Below are 14,914 nucleotides of genomic sequence, written 5' to 3'. Positions count from 1 at the left end.
GACATCCTCCTCCCTCATGTGGTACCCTTCCTGCAGGCTCATCCTGACATGACCCTCCAGCATGACAATGCCACCGGCCATACTGCTTGTTCTGTGAGTGATTTCCTGCAAGACAGAAATGTCAGTGTTCTGCCATGGCCAGCGACGAGCCCGGATCTCAATCCCATTGAACACGTCTGGGACCTGTTGGATTGGAGGGTGAGTGCTAAGGCCATTCCCTCCAGAACTGTCCGGGAACTTGCAGGTGCCTTGGTGGAAGAGTGGGGTAACATCTCACAGCAAGAATCTGGTGCAGTCCATTAGGAGGAGATGCACTGCAGTACTTAATGCAGCTGGTGGCCACACCAGATACTGACTGTTACTTTTGATTTTGAACCCCCTTTGTTCAGGGACACATTATTCCATGTCTGTGGAACTTGTTCATTTTATGTCTCAGTTCTTGAATCTTGTTATGTTCATACAAACATTTACACATGTTAAGTTTGCTGAAAATAAACACAGTTGACAGTGAGAGGACATTTCATTTTTTGCTGAGTTTATAATATATAGATCTGAGGAATAAAATGTATTAGTATAGCCTGTGTATGTTATGTTGGCTATGACATGCTGTGGCTATGGTTTTTGAGTCTTATAGCCTATTGGTCCACATACTTCATTATAGTGATTATGTTACCCATACACTATAATATATATATGTTTATATATATGTGTTGTGTATTTGATGTATTGATTAAGTAATAGTAAACTTGGGTTCTAACAGATGCATTTTTTATCCTCAATAGTGGTAGAGACTCCTCCATCCCCCACTCATTCAAATGTACGACCTGTATCCTCCTGTCTGACCCCTTTGCTGTCTCTGGCTCCACACCCACCCCCGCACAGCCATCTAGAGGTGTGAAGGTTAGTACCTTTTATACATTTTGGCTCGAGGGACACCTGGGAGACTTGATACAAAATATTATGTTGATCTCTCATTCTTGAATGTATGAGTCTGAAACTTTGCACACACACTGCTGCCCTCTTGTGGACAACATCGAAATCACACCCAGCTTCCTATGTCAATGTACGGCCTTGTTCAGCAATTCCAAGATGATGCAACAAAAATATAAAATATAAAACGTTTTTTTGTTTGTTTAATATTTTACCAGATCTAATGTGTTATATTCTCCTACATTAATTTCACATCGCCACAAACTTTAAAGTGTTTCCTTTTAAATAGTATCAAGAACATGCATATCCCTGCTTCAGGTCCGGAGCTATGTCATTTTAGGCGGAAATTGAGGGGGTCCAATCCATAAGCAGATCAAATACACCACTGGAATGCCTATTAAGCTGCTTACAAATCCTAATAATTCAACATATTGCTCAGAAAGCCAGGTGTTTCAATTGACATATTTACTTACTTTGATTTTGACTTTACGCCAATTAAGATAAGCAGAGTAAGATGTTTGCATGACTATTTCCATACTCGGCTTACTGTCATAATCAGTAATAATAATATCAAATTACTAGTGTGTATGTATGTACTCAGTATATTTAAGCAGTTCTTCAGGGATGTAGGCTCTAGGGAGACATCATCATGCTTTGCAGGCTCTCATAAGTTGTTGATGGAATGTGCTGACACATATAATGTAGTAGTGATTTTTTTTGCTGAAAGTAGCAGATTCACACTTGATTCATGTATTGCCGTGTTGTGTTCAGTCATTTGCAAATACATGACACAGTAGCATACATGAAAATAGCAAGAGACAGATACAGAAAACTGCAGAGTAACCACTATGCTTTGACATACAGTACACACATCCCGACAACAGGTTTGACTTGGAATAGAGCATGCATGAAGCAGGGAACACTTCCAAGCTATTGCCAGACCTACCCCAGCCAAGGGTAACAGAGAGGGGTGACAGAAGGGGTAACAGGAGGTAGGTGGGGGTCTAGTATTACCTTGGTCAGGTTGCTGAGGGCTAGGTACTGTGCAGACAGCTGGGACACACGGTGGACGAAGCCCTTCCCTGCAGCCTGGCCCTCCCAGAGCCGGTGGGCCCTCTCCCTCAGCTTGCCCAGCTCAGCCTCACGACATGACAGCTCCTCCAACACACGCTGGGGGGTGGGGACCGGAGGACCACAGGACCGGGGTGGCCAGTCCGGGGAGGTAGAAGGAAAGGGTATGGTGGTTGAGGGTTGGGGCGGTAGACGTTTGGGGTAGAGGGAAGGGGGAAAAAGTAGGGAGGATTTGTTGGTTGAGGTTGGGGTAGGAGGCATGGAGGGATTGGGGTACACCAGGGGCCCACAGGGTAGGGGTAGGAAGGGGGACACATGCCACATCACAGAGACAGAGAAACATTAACATACATGGATAAGACAAGGGGAAAACCACAACATCTTAAATAGCATCCACAACATCTCTTGATGTTCTTTTTTTTTAAAGCCCATGGTTCGTCAGGTAGATACAACAGAACATAACAGAGGGAGAGGAGTCAAGGCTGAAGGATGCTGAGAGAAGGGGAAAGTATGATAGAGGGAGGGGGTATTGGTAGCGTAGGGATCAGACAAACAGATTGTATTGTATTGTACAGTAGAGCTTCGGGGAGATGTTATTGACAAAAAGCAGGCGAGAAACAAAAGCGCTACAACAGGCGACAGATTAAATACAGAAATAGCAACAACAATAAGCGTTCAGATTCACTGGATATTTATTATTTCCTTTGTCAGGTTCATCTTTCCTACGGTCTCTCTTTCTTTTTGTCTGGGCGAGCCGTGGCTAGGGCCATTATCGTATCCCGAAAAGGGCTTTTTAGCCACGCAGAATAAAAAGGAAATTAATTAGATTTTGGATTTATCCTCAGACTATTGTGTCAAAATGCTGCTCTAATCTCATCCAGTGGTGGTTGATAAATGTAATTATAGGTCCCACTATGCTCTAAATTCATTTCAGACTTGCTTAAGGGACATAATGTATCTTAGGTATAACTACATCCATCTTCCCTCCCAACTGAATCCAGTCAGTTATTTCACTAAATAAACTGTACTGACAGAAAGCATGAGCTAAGAAAACAAAAAAGATAGAGTCCAATAACACACAATGAACTGAACTGAGTCCATAAAGAAATAAACCAGACTAGGTGTACGCTGTTCTATTGGGTTTTATGTAACTGGCCACCATTGTTGTGTGTTATTAGTTTTGGTACCCGTCTGTAAGTTAGGGGAAGGGAGGCACTAGGTGGTTCTGAGGACTGGCAGGAAGAGGTGTTTGATGTTGAGCGTGGAGGTAAGGAGTCATGGTAGCAGTAGTACATAGAGTAACAAAGTCTATTTTGTCCACTTAGTAAGGGTCCCTAACATGCATGCTACAACCCATTATGCCCATCTGAGAAGGGTACCTACTATCTAAAGATTGTATTACAAGTTTCATATTAAACATCCCATGGCTTTCCAATACAATGTGACCCACTCCCCAAAAATGGACTGTAACTGTGTGGTCAATTTGGCAGAACCAGGAAGGGGTAGGGGTGTACCTGTAACTTGCTAAGCTCCTGTCTCTTGGCAGGGAGGTCATGTAGTCGAGCGCTGCTCTCCTGTACTATGACCTCAGTGCTGTTCAGCCAATCCTGGAGCGGCTCAGTGCTGACCTCAAAGTCTCTCATCTGAGACTGCAGGTTCTGACAACGTAACATTTATAGATACAGTCAGTCATCTGTCAATAACACGCACACGCACACACACGCACACACACACACACACACACACACACACACACACACACACACACACACACACACACACACACACACACACACACACACACACACACACACACACACACACACACACACACACACACACTATTCACCTTTAGCGCAGTCTCTCTCATCTGAAGGTTGGTCATGAGGCTCTTCCAGTCGTCTCTGGCGTTAGCCACCTTGGCCTTGACCCCCTCCTCTCTGTCTTTAGGCACGACAGCCATGAGCAGCTCTCCACTGGTCCCCACTGCACTCAGTCTGGCCTGGCCATGTTCCCTGTCATTCAGAAACTCCTACAGACACAAAGAGAGCAAGAGAAGGAGAGAAAAGGGGGAGTTAGAATTTAAAATGAATAATTACAATGGATAGAAGGTGCTTATCATCTAACTGCATCATCATCAATACACCCACTAATTAGGTGGAACAATGTACTGTAATAAAACACTGGTTAATGCGCAGAGCACAGAAACTACTAGCTAGTCAACATAAATGTTCTAATTATTCATTTTTTATTGGCAACAGAAATAGGGGGCGGGGTCAGACCAGGGAGGTGATCACAGATGAGAGGACTCAGTGAGTCTGAAAGGCGTGGGTTTGACGCGACCTCCCACCCCCTCCCCTCCTGTTAGCCGTTCTCCTCAGCTAGTAGCCCCCCTGCCCCTCAGCAGCACCTCCTCCCTGAGAGCTGAGCCGGTGACAGCGACACAGCAGGGACCGCTCCACCATCTGTGCAGTTAGCACATCACACACACTTCAGCCACAGCACGCTCCCACACACACACACACACACACACACACACACACACACACACACACACACACACACACACACACACACACACACACACACACACACACACACACACACACACACACACACACACACACACACACACACACACACACACACACACACACACACACATGCTTTCTCTCCTCTCACTCTCTCTCATTTTCTATTTTTGCTTGTCTCTCTCTCTCTCATATCTCCCCTCTCACTCACACTTCATCTCTGTGTTTCTCTCTCCCTGCCAATGTAATGGTATAGCACCAATTAAGCATGACACAATGCAGTGTTGGCGTCTACCCCCTCTACCCCCTCACACTGGCCCTCCTAGAGGTCAGCCATGTGGAAACATTGTTCCACATTCCCCACCAAGTCAATAATAAATCATACATGACTGATGCCCTATTCCTTTCAACATCCCCTTTACAGCCCCATTCACCCACAGACCTCTGGAAATAGAACCCAAAATCTCTAGAAAAACTCTCTACCATCTACCATCTCTTACCCAGAGCTCTAGAAATATATCCTCTACCATCCCCTCTCACCCAGAGCTCTAGAAATATATCCTCTACCATCCCTTCTAACCCAGAGATCTAAAAATATATCTTCTACCATCCCCTCTCGCCCAGAGCTCTAGAAATATATCCTCTAATATCCCCTCTTACCCAGAGCTCTAAAAATAAATCCTCTACTATCCCCTCTTACCCAGAGCTCTAGAAATATATCCTCTACTATCCCCTATTACCCAGAGCTCTAGAAATATACCCTCTACCATATCCTCTCACTCAGAGCTATAGAAATACACCCTCTACCATCCCCTCTTACCCAGAGCTCTAAAAATAAATCCTCTACTATCCCCTCTTACCCAGAGCTCTGGAAATAAATCCTCTACTATCCCCTCTTACCCAGAGCTCTGGAAATAAATCCTCTACTATCCCCTCTTACCCAGAGCTCTGGAAATAAATCCTCTACTATCCCCTCTTACCCAGAGCTCTGGAAATAAATCCTCTACTATCCCCTCTTACCCAGAGCTCTGGAAATAAATTCTCTACTATCCCCTCTTACCCAGAGCTCTAGAAATAAATCCTCTACTATCCCCTCTTACCCAGAGCTCTAGAAATAAATCCTCTACTATCCCCTCTTACCCAGAGCTCTGGAAATACACATCCAGAAAGTTTACATGTACTCCAGGACAAGAAGAACATAAATGCAAAATATATTTTTTAAATTCCTTGCAATGTGCCCTTTCTCAGCCTGGGAGAACTGGTCTTCCACTGTGTATTCCTTGATCTTTGTTGTGTTACTGTCTCACCTGCAGATAGTTGAGGTCTGTGAGTTAATTACCTGACAGGAGTGGTGTTATCTAGCCTGATGGACAAGGCCCTGTCTCTGACTCACTGACTGGCACCTAGGGACCTCTAAAGAGCCTGTCACACTGTCATGACTGACAGCTTCAGAGACATCAAGAGAGAGGGGGTAGTGAGAGAAATAAAGAGAGAAATAAAGAGAGGCATATATATTAGGATAGATAGATAGATAGATAGATAGATAGATAGATAGATAGATAGATAGATAGATAGATAGATAGATAGAGAAGAGAGAGAGAGAGAGAGAGAGAGAGAGAGGGGCCTGCTGTGAAGCTTTCACTCAAGCCCCTTGGCCCTGAGCCCAGCTCCAGCACCTCCATCCCACACCAGACCCAGCCCCTCAGCCAAGCCTGCCAGAGGACACTCTACAGCGGGCAAACTGAGGGGGGACACCCCCCTGTCCACTCACTATGGAAGTATGAGATTCTGTATTTTGCTAATTATGTATTCTGATAAAGGTAATTGACACTATATTAGAAGTAATTAAAGGTCCGTAAAGGATGAAACATCTCACCTGTATCCTCAGTAGGCCAGTGGAGGCCTCAGTGACACTCTGGGGGATGTCGAAACACTTGGCCGTGCTGATCTTAACGTTGACCAGCCACTGTTGGAAGTCCCTGAGGGCTGCTCTGAACCTCTGCTCCAGCAGACGCTCCTTATTCTGGCACTCTCTGGATGCACGCAGACTCAGACTGAAGGAGAGAGAGAGAGATTGATGGATGGATAGATGAAGAGATAGAGGGAGAATCACAAGGTTGCCATAATATACATAACAACAATGAACAGAAGGGAAAGTGACAGCAAAGCTGTAGGTTTCCTTACATCCTGTACATAACATACGTAGATATGATCATGTTTGTAATGATGAAGGGAGACAGAGGGAGAAGGATGGGCAGATGGAGAGACAGAAGGAGGATGGGCAGATGGAGAGACAGAGGGAGAAGGATTGGCAGATGGAGAGACAGAGGGAGAAGGATGGGCAGATGGAGAGATAGAGGGAGAAGGATGGGCAGATGGAGAGAGAGGGAGAAGGATGGGCAAATTAAGAGACAGAGGGAGAAGGATGGGCAGATGGAGTGACAGAGGGAGAAGGATGGGCAGATGGAGAGACAGAAGGAGGATGGGCAGATGGAGAGACAGAGGGAGAAGGATTGGCAGATGGAGAGACAGAGGGAGAAGGATGGGCAGATGGAGAGATAGAGGGAGAAGGATGGGCAGATGGAGAGAGAGGGAGAAGGATGGGCAAATTAAGAGACAGAGGGAGAAGGATGGGCAGATGGAGTGACAGAGGGAGAAGGATGGGCAGATGGAGAGACAGAGGGAGAAGGATAAGCAGATGGAGAGACAGAGGGAGAAGGATGGGCAGATGGAGAGATAGAGGGAGAAGGATGGGCAGATGGAGAGACAGAGGGAGAAGGATGGGCAGATGGAGATAGACGGAAGGAGGATGGGCGGATGGAGAGACAGAGGGAGAAGGATAGGCAGATGGAGAGACAGAGGGAGAAGGATGGGCAGATGGAGAGACAGAGGGAGAAGGATGGGCAGATGGAGAGATAGAGGGAGAAGGATCGGCAGATGGAGAGACAGAGGAAGAAGGATGGGCAGATGGAGAGACAGAGGGAGAAGGTGGGCAGATGGAGAGATAGAGGGAGAAGGATAAGCAGATGGAGTGACAGAGGGAGAAGGACGGGAAGATGGAGAGACAGAGGGAGAAGGATGGGCAGATGGAGAGACAGAGGGAGAAGGATGGGCAGATGGACAGACAGAGGGAAAAGGATGGGCAGATGGAGAGACAGAGGGAGAAGGATGGGCAGATGGAGAGACAGAAGGAGGATGGGCAGATGGAGAGAAAGAGGGAGAAGGATGGGCAGATGGAGAGAGACAGAGGGAGAAGGATGGGCAGATGGAGAGATAGAGGGAGAAGGATGGGCAGATGGAGAGACAGAGGGAGAAGGATGGGCAGATGGAGAGACAGAGGGAGAAGGAAGTGCAGATAGAGAGACAGAGGGAGAAGGATGGGCAGATGGAGAGACAGGGGGAGAAGGATGGGAAGATGGAGAGACAGAGGGAGAAGGATGGGCAGATGGAGAGATAGAAGGAGAAGGATAAGCAGATGGAGAGAGAGGGAGAATGATGAGCAGATGGAGAGATAGAGGGAGAATGATAAGCAGATGGAGAGACAGAGGGAGAAGGATGGGCAGATGGAGAAACAGAGGGAGAAGGATGGGCAGATGGAGAGACAGAGGGAGAAGGATGGGCAGATGGAGAACAGAGGGAGAAGGTTGGGCAGATGGAGAGACAGAGGGAGAAGGATGGGCAGATGGAGAGACAGAGGGAGAAAGATGGGCAGATGGAGAGATAGAGGGAGAAGGATAAGCAGATGGAGAGACAGAGGGAGAAGGATGGGCAGATGGAGGGATAGAGGGAGAAGGATAAGCAGATGAAGAGACAGAGGGAGAAGGATGGGCAGACAGAGAGATAGAGGGAGAAGGATGGGCAGATGGAGAGACAGAGGGAGAATGATGGGCATATGGAGAGACAGAGGGAGAAGGATGGGAAGATAGAGATATAGAGGGAGAAGGATAAGCAGATGGAGAGACAGAGGGAGAAGGATGGGCAGATGGAGAGACAGGGGGAGAAGGATGGGCAGATGGAGAGAGAGGGAGAAAGATGGGCAGATGGAGAGACAGAGGGAGAAGGATGGGCAGATGGAGAGACAGAGGGAGAAGGATGGGCAGATGGAGAACAGAGGGAGAAGGTTGAGCAGATGGAGAGACAGAGGGAGAAGGATGGGCAGATGGAGAGACAGAGGGAGAAGGATGAGCAGATGGAGAGATAGAGGGAGAAGGATAAGCAGATGGAGAGACAGAGGGAGAAGGATGGGCACATGGAGAGACAGAGAGAGAAGGATGAGCAGATGGAGAGATAGAGGGAGAAGGATAAGCAGATGGAGAGACAGAGGGAGAAGGTGGGCAGATGGAGAGATAGAGGGAGAAGGATGGGCAGATGGAGAAACAGAGGGAGAAGGATGGGCAGATGGAGAGATAGAGGGAGAAGGATAAGCAGATGGAGAGACAGAGGGAGAAGGATGGGCAGATGGAGAGACAGAGGGAGAAGGATGGGCAGATGGAGAGACAGAAGGAGGATGGGCAGATGGAGGAAAGAGGGAGAAGGATGGGCAGATGGAGAGACAGAGGGAGAAGGATGGGCAGATGGAGAAATAGAGGGAGACGGATGGGCAGATGGAGAGACAGAGGGAGAAGGATGGGCAGATGGAGAGACAGAGGGAGAAGGAAGTGCAGATAGAGAGACAGAGGGAGAAGGATGGGCAAATGGAGAGACAGGGGGAGAAGGATGGGCAGATGGAGAGACAGAGGGAGAAGGATGGGCAGATGGAGAGATAGAGGGAGAAGGATAAGCAGATGGAGAGAGGGAGAATGATGAGCAGATGGAGAGATAGAGGGAGAATGATAAGCAGGTGAAGAGACAGAGGTAGAAGGTTGGGCAGATGGAGAGACAGAGAGAGAAGGATGGGCAGATGGAGAGACAGAGGGAGAAGGATGAGCAGATGGAGAGATAGAGGGAGAAGGATAAGCAGATGGAGAGACAGAGGGAGAAGGATGGGCAGATGGAGAGATAGAGGGAGAAGGAAGAGCAGATGGAGAGATAGAGGGAGAAGGATAAGGAGATGGAGAGACAGAGGGAGAAGGATGGGCAGATGGAGAGACAGAGGGAGAAGGATAAGCAGAGGGAGAGACAGAGGGAGAAGGATGGGCAGACGGAGAGACAGAGGGAGAAGGATGGGCAGATGGAGAGACAGAGGGAGAAGGAAGTACAGATGGACACACAGAGGGAGAAGGATGGGCAGATGGAGAGACAGGGGAGAAGGATGGGCAGATGGAGAGAGACAGAGGGAGAAGGATGGGCAGATGGAGAGATAGAGGGAGAAGGATAAGCAGATGGAGAGACAGAGGGAGAATGATGAGCAGATGGAGAGATAGAGGGAGAATGATAAGCAGATGGAGAGACAGAGGGATAAGGATGGGCAGATAGAGAGATAGAGGGATAAGGATAAGCAGACGGAGAGACAGAGGGAGAAGGATGGGCAGATGGAGAGACAGAGGGAGAAGGATGGTCAGATGGAGAGATAGAGGGAGAAGGATAAGCAGATGGAGAGAGAGAGGGAGAAGGATGGGCAGATGGAGAGACAGAGGGAGAAAGATGGGCAGATGGAGAGATAGAGGGAGAAGGATAAGCAGATGGAGAGACAGAGGGGGAAGGATGGGCAGATGGAGAAACAGAGGGAGAAGGATGGGCAGATGGAGAGACAGAGGGAGAAGGATGGGCAGATGGAGAACAGAGGGATAAGGTTGGGCAGATGGAGAGACAGAGGGAGAAGGATGGGCAGATGGAGAGACAGAGGGAGAAGGAAGTGCAGATAGAGAGACAGAGGGAGAAGGATGGGCAAATGGAGAGACAGGGGGAGAAGGATGGGCAGATGGAGAGACAGAGGGAGAAGGATGGGCAGATGGAGAGATAGAGGGAGAAGGATAAGCAGATGGAGAGACAGAGGTAGAAGGTTGGGCAGATGGAGAGACAGAGAGAGAAGGATGGGCAGATGGAGAGACAGAGGGAGAAGGATGAGCAGATGGAGAGATAGAGGGAGAAGGATAAGCAGATGGAGAGACAGAGGGAGAAGGATGGGCAGATGGAGAGATAGAGGGAGAAGGATGGGCAGATGGAGAGACAGAGGGAGAAGGAAGTACAGATGGAGAGACAGAGGGAGAAGGATGGGCAGATGGAGAGACAGAGGGAGAAGGATAAGCAGAGGGAGAGACAGAGGGAGAAGGATGGGCAGACGGAGAGACAGAGGGAGAAGGATGGGCAGATGGAGAGACAGAGGGAGAAGGAAGTACAGATGGACACACAGAGGGAGAAGGATGGGCAGATGGAGAGACAGGGGGAGAAGGATGGGCAGATGGAGAGAGACAGAGGGAGAAGGATGGGCAGATGGAGAGATAGAGGGAGAAGGATAAGCAGATGGAGAGACAGAGGGAGAATGATGAGCAGATGGAGAGATAGAGGGAGAATGATAAGCAGATGGAGAGACAGAGGGATAAGGATGGGCAGATAGAGAGATAGAGGGATAAGGATAAGCAGACGGAGAGACAGAGGGAGAAGGATGGGCAGATGGAGAGACAGAGGGAGAATGATGGGCAGATGGAGAGATAGAGGGAGATGGATAAGCAGATGGAGAGAGAGAGGGAGAAGGATGGACAGATGGAGAGACAGAGGGAGAAAGATGGGCAGATGGAGAGATAGAGGGGAGATAAGGATAAGACAGATGGAGAGATGGAGAGATAGGGAGATAAGGATAAGCAGATGGAGATGGTGACAGAGGGAGAAGGATGGGCAGATGGAGAGACAGAGGGAGCAGAGGATAAGCAGAGGATAAGGAGAGACAGAGGGAGAAGGATGGGCAGATGGAGAGACAGAGGGAGAAGGATGGGTAGATGGAGAGACAGAGGGAGAAGGATGGGCAGATGGAGAGACAGAGGGAGAAGGATGGGCAGATGGAGAGACAGAGGGAGAAGGATGGGCAGATGGAGAGATAGAGGGAGAAGGATAAGCAGATGGAGAGACAGAGGGAGAAGGATGGGCAGATAGAGAGATAGAGGGATAAGGATAAGCAGACGGAGAGACAGAGGGAGAAGGATGGGCAGATGGAGAGACAGAGGGAGAAGGATGGGTAGATGGAGAGACAGAGGGAGAAGGATGGGCAGATGGAGAGATAGAGGGAGAAGGATAAGTAGATGGAGAGACAGAGGGAGAAGGATAGGCAGATGGAGAGACAGAGGGAGAAGGATGGGCAGATGGAGAGATAGAGGGATAAGGATAAGCAGATGGAGAGACAGAGGGAGAAGGATGGGCAGATGGAGAGACAGAGGGAGAAGGATGGCCAGATGGAAAGACGGAGGAAGAAGGATGGGCAGACGGAGAGACAGAGGGAGAAGGATGGGCAGATGGAAAGACAGAGGGAGAAGGATGGGCAGATGGAGAGACAGAGGGAGAAGGATGAGCAGATGGAGAGACAGAGGGAGAAGGTGGGCAGATGGAGAGACAGAGGAAGAAGGATGGGCAGATGGAGAGACAGAAGGAGAAGGATGGGCAGATGGAGAGACAGAGGGAGAAGGATGGGCAGATGGAGAGACAGAGGGAGAAGAATGGGCAGATGGAGGAATGGAGAAGTGGAAGGTATGACTTTGGGGGGGGCGGTGGGGGTTGAGAGAGCATGTGTGGGGGTTGAGAGAACATGTGTGGTGGTTAGGGTTCAGAGGAGGAGGAAGAAGAAGGGAGTACAGATAGGTTGGTGTAGAGTTACCATACATAAAGGGGATGAAGGGGAGGCCAGAGGGTGACAATGTGTTAGGTAGAGAAAGAGGGATGGAGATGGATGCACGGAGAATATTGATGAATGAACGAGACAGGATCAGATAGAGAGGGCAGCGTGTGAAGGAAAGGGGGAGATAGAGAACAAGGTGAGAAGACATATGTTTCAATGACAGGTACTGTCCAAGGGAGGGGGGGTCGTGAGAAACTGACAACAAGGCACACACACACACACCCTTGATTGTTAATGGTGCTTGAGGCTAGAGGGGGCCTTCACAGTGGGAATGAACATGTGTGTAGGAAGCACTTTTAACTGCTGTGACAGACGAAATTTGAAGAGGAACGGAGGAGGGCAAAGGAGGAGGGCTGCCCTCTCCCTCGCTCTCTCTCTCCGTCCACAACACCTAATGCAAACAGCACAGATGCTGAGTCTGTGGAAGCTTCGCCTTCAACCCAGAGAAAGGGTTGTCCGTATGACAAGTTCACCTCACCTCTGAATAGACTTGACTCAAGGGTCACCCAGCCATAAACGATCTCTTTGTTTTAGTGATGACCCGGACAGATATTGTTCTGTGTTACATACATTCAAGTCTAAGGCATTACATTCAGGTAAACAAGCTAAGGCATATAGAACAAACGGGAGTAGTATGTAAATACAAGTGAATTAATTCATCATGTTATTGGAATTCCTAAAGTCTTGTTTTTTCTCTGAACAGCACCACGTGACATGTTTACCAACAAGAGATAAACGGGTGCAGGCATACATACGGACCCAATAACAGGCAGTTACACATCCGTCAATATACACAAGCGTGCAATGTATCTGCATGTAAATAAGACAGCGTGAATTAGCTTTGCTTTCCTTCGACAGCACAGTTAGTCTGGCAGAAAATGAAACCGGGAAACAACACCAAAACAAAAACACAGAGAGAGGTGGAGAGGAAAGGAGGATGGAGGTCTCCTAGCAACCGGTGCCTCTGTCTCGCTTGTCCCTTGTTCCCTGTCACCTTTAACCCGTTACAACACACACACATTACTGTACTGCTGGAGACTTCAGTTTAGACACCATTATACACTGACACATGATAACATACACACACGCACACAGGGTTTTTGTGTTGTAGATATGTGGTAGTAGAGTAGTGGCCTGAGGGCACACACTTAATGTGTTGTGAAATCTGTTGTGAAATATATTGTATTTTGCTGGACCCAAGGAAGAGTAGCTGCTGCCTTGGATTAGGGATAATACATAAATACAAGTACACACACACCTACCTGTTGTGTTGTTTGATGAGAGCAGTGACCCTGTCTGAGTGGGGTCCCAGGTCTCTGGAGTAGCGGACCAGGTCATTGAGTTGAGCCTTCAGCCTGTCTGCCATGGGCTCAGCACTCAGCAAGCCCGCCAGTGTCTCCTGAAAACATACAGACCCAGAGAGAGAACACCAAGCTCAGCTCAGCTCCGTGTGTTCTGTGTGTCAGAGTGTGTCAAGGCCAGGCAGATCTGCGGAGGGTCGGATCTGCATAACCCTAGTCACCACACACACACACACACACACACTTCCATTCACTCCCTAGTGTGCTCCTCAGTCCTCAGGCACTGTTGGTACAATAGCATTTCTGTTCCTCAGGGAGCATGGCCGTTGCAGGCAGGAAGGAGCCTGGATAAAGCTCTCCTCTCCCGCTCTCCTCGACATGCCTCACATTCTGCACTCACACAGTCATGATTATTTCACTCCTCCCATAAAAATATGAAAATGCCTCGCTCTCTCGCTCCTCCACTGAACACTCTCCTCCCTCCCTGCCTCTCCCCCCCCCCCCCTCTCTCTCTCTCTCACACACTCTCAAGTTCTACTCACATTGCTTAGACTCCCAGTTCTCTCTCCTTTTCTCCCTGGATTCTGCCTCTGTCCCTCCCTCTCTCCTCCCCTCGCCTGTGCGCTCTCACTTTCTCAATCTAAACTCGTTGCTCTCTCCTCCCCTCTGCCTCTTTATTTATCTAGTTCTCACTCTCTCTCTTTGCCTGTTACTCCCTCGCTTTCTAGCCTCCCTAATTCTCCCTGCTCCCTCACTTCACTGTTTTTCTCTTTCACACTCCCTCTCTCCCTCCTCCCTCTCTCCCCCTCCCTCTCTCCCTCCTCCCTCTCTCCCCCCTCCCTCTCTCCCTCCTCCTTCTCCCCCCGGTGGAATTCAGCTGTCAGCTCGTGCAGATGCAGGAGAGCTCACACAAACTGATAACATAAACAAGGCTGGATACAGGAAACAGGGAAGAGGAGGAGAGGGAGGACTTCTCCTTCTCTTCCAAAACAGCCCCCAAATCAAGATCGTCAAAGAAATGACAAAAGAGACAATGGGAGAAAATCAAGGCGACTAACATTCCAATGCTAAGCCACAGAGTCCTTGACATAACAGAGAGAAAACTCTAAACATCCTGTGCTTGTTGTAAATCACAGGACAGGGAAGGGGGAAGTAGGAAACACATCCACAGAAACACACTGGGACTAGACTGAGTCCCTCGGCAGCAGGAAAACACATTACTGTACTGCTGGAGACTTCAGTTTAGACACGTTTATATACAGAGAATGACCGAGAGAGAGGGAGAATACAAATGTCAGAGAGAATACAGAAAAAAG

At 48.6% G+C, this 14,914-nt stretch overlaps 1 protein-coding gene across 8 annotated transcripts in view; it reads right to left on the bottom strand.

The window, feature by feature from the left end:
• Positions 1-14,914, bottom strand: part of syne1a (spectrin repeat containing, nuclear envelope 1a) — a 234,487-nt gene that overhangs the window by 125,884 nt on the left and 93,689 nt on the right. For 7 of the 8 annotated variants that reach the window (XM_046298670.1, XM_046298663.1, XM_046298665.1 and 4 more), the window contains 5 exons: positions 13,560-13,696; positions 6,409-6,586; positions 3,851-4,033; positions 3,516-3,659; positions 1,945-2,100 (listed from right to left, as the gene is read on the bottom strand). In XM_046298670.1, coding sequence (XP_046154626.1) covers positions 1,945-2,100; positions 3,516-3,659; positions 3,851-4,033; positions 6,409-6,586; positions 13,560-13,696 — 798 coding nt within the window. The remainder of the gene's footprint in view (positions 1-1,944; positions 2,101-3,515; positions 3,660-3,850; positions 4,034-6,408; positions 6,587-13,559; positions 13,697-14,914) is intronic. The other variant, XM_046298668.1, reaches the window with a different exon arrangement.

This window comes from Oncorhynchus gorbuscha, linkage group LG14 (assembly GCF_021184085.1).
Source record: "Oncorhynchus gorbuscha isolate QuinsamMale2020 ecotype Even-year linkage group LG14, OgorEven_v1.0, whole genome shotgun sequence".
NCBI classification, from domain to species: Eukaryota; Metazoa; Chordata; class Actinopteri; order Salmoniformes; family Salmonidae; genus Oncorhynchus; species Oncorhynchus gorbuscha.
This window is presented reverse-complemented; position numbering and strand designations above follow the sequence as displayed.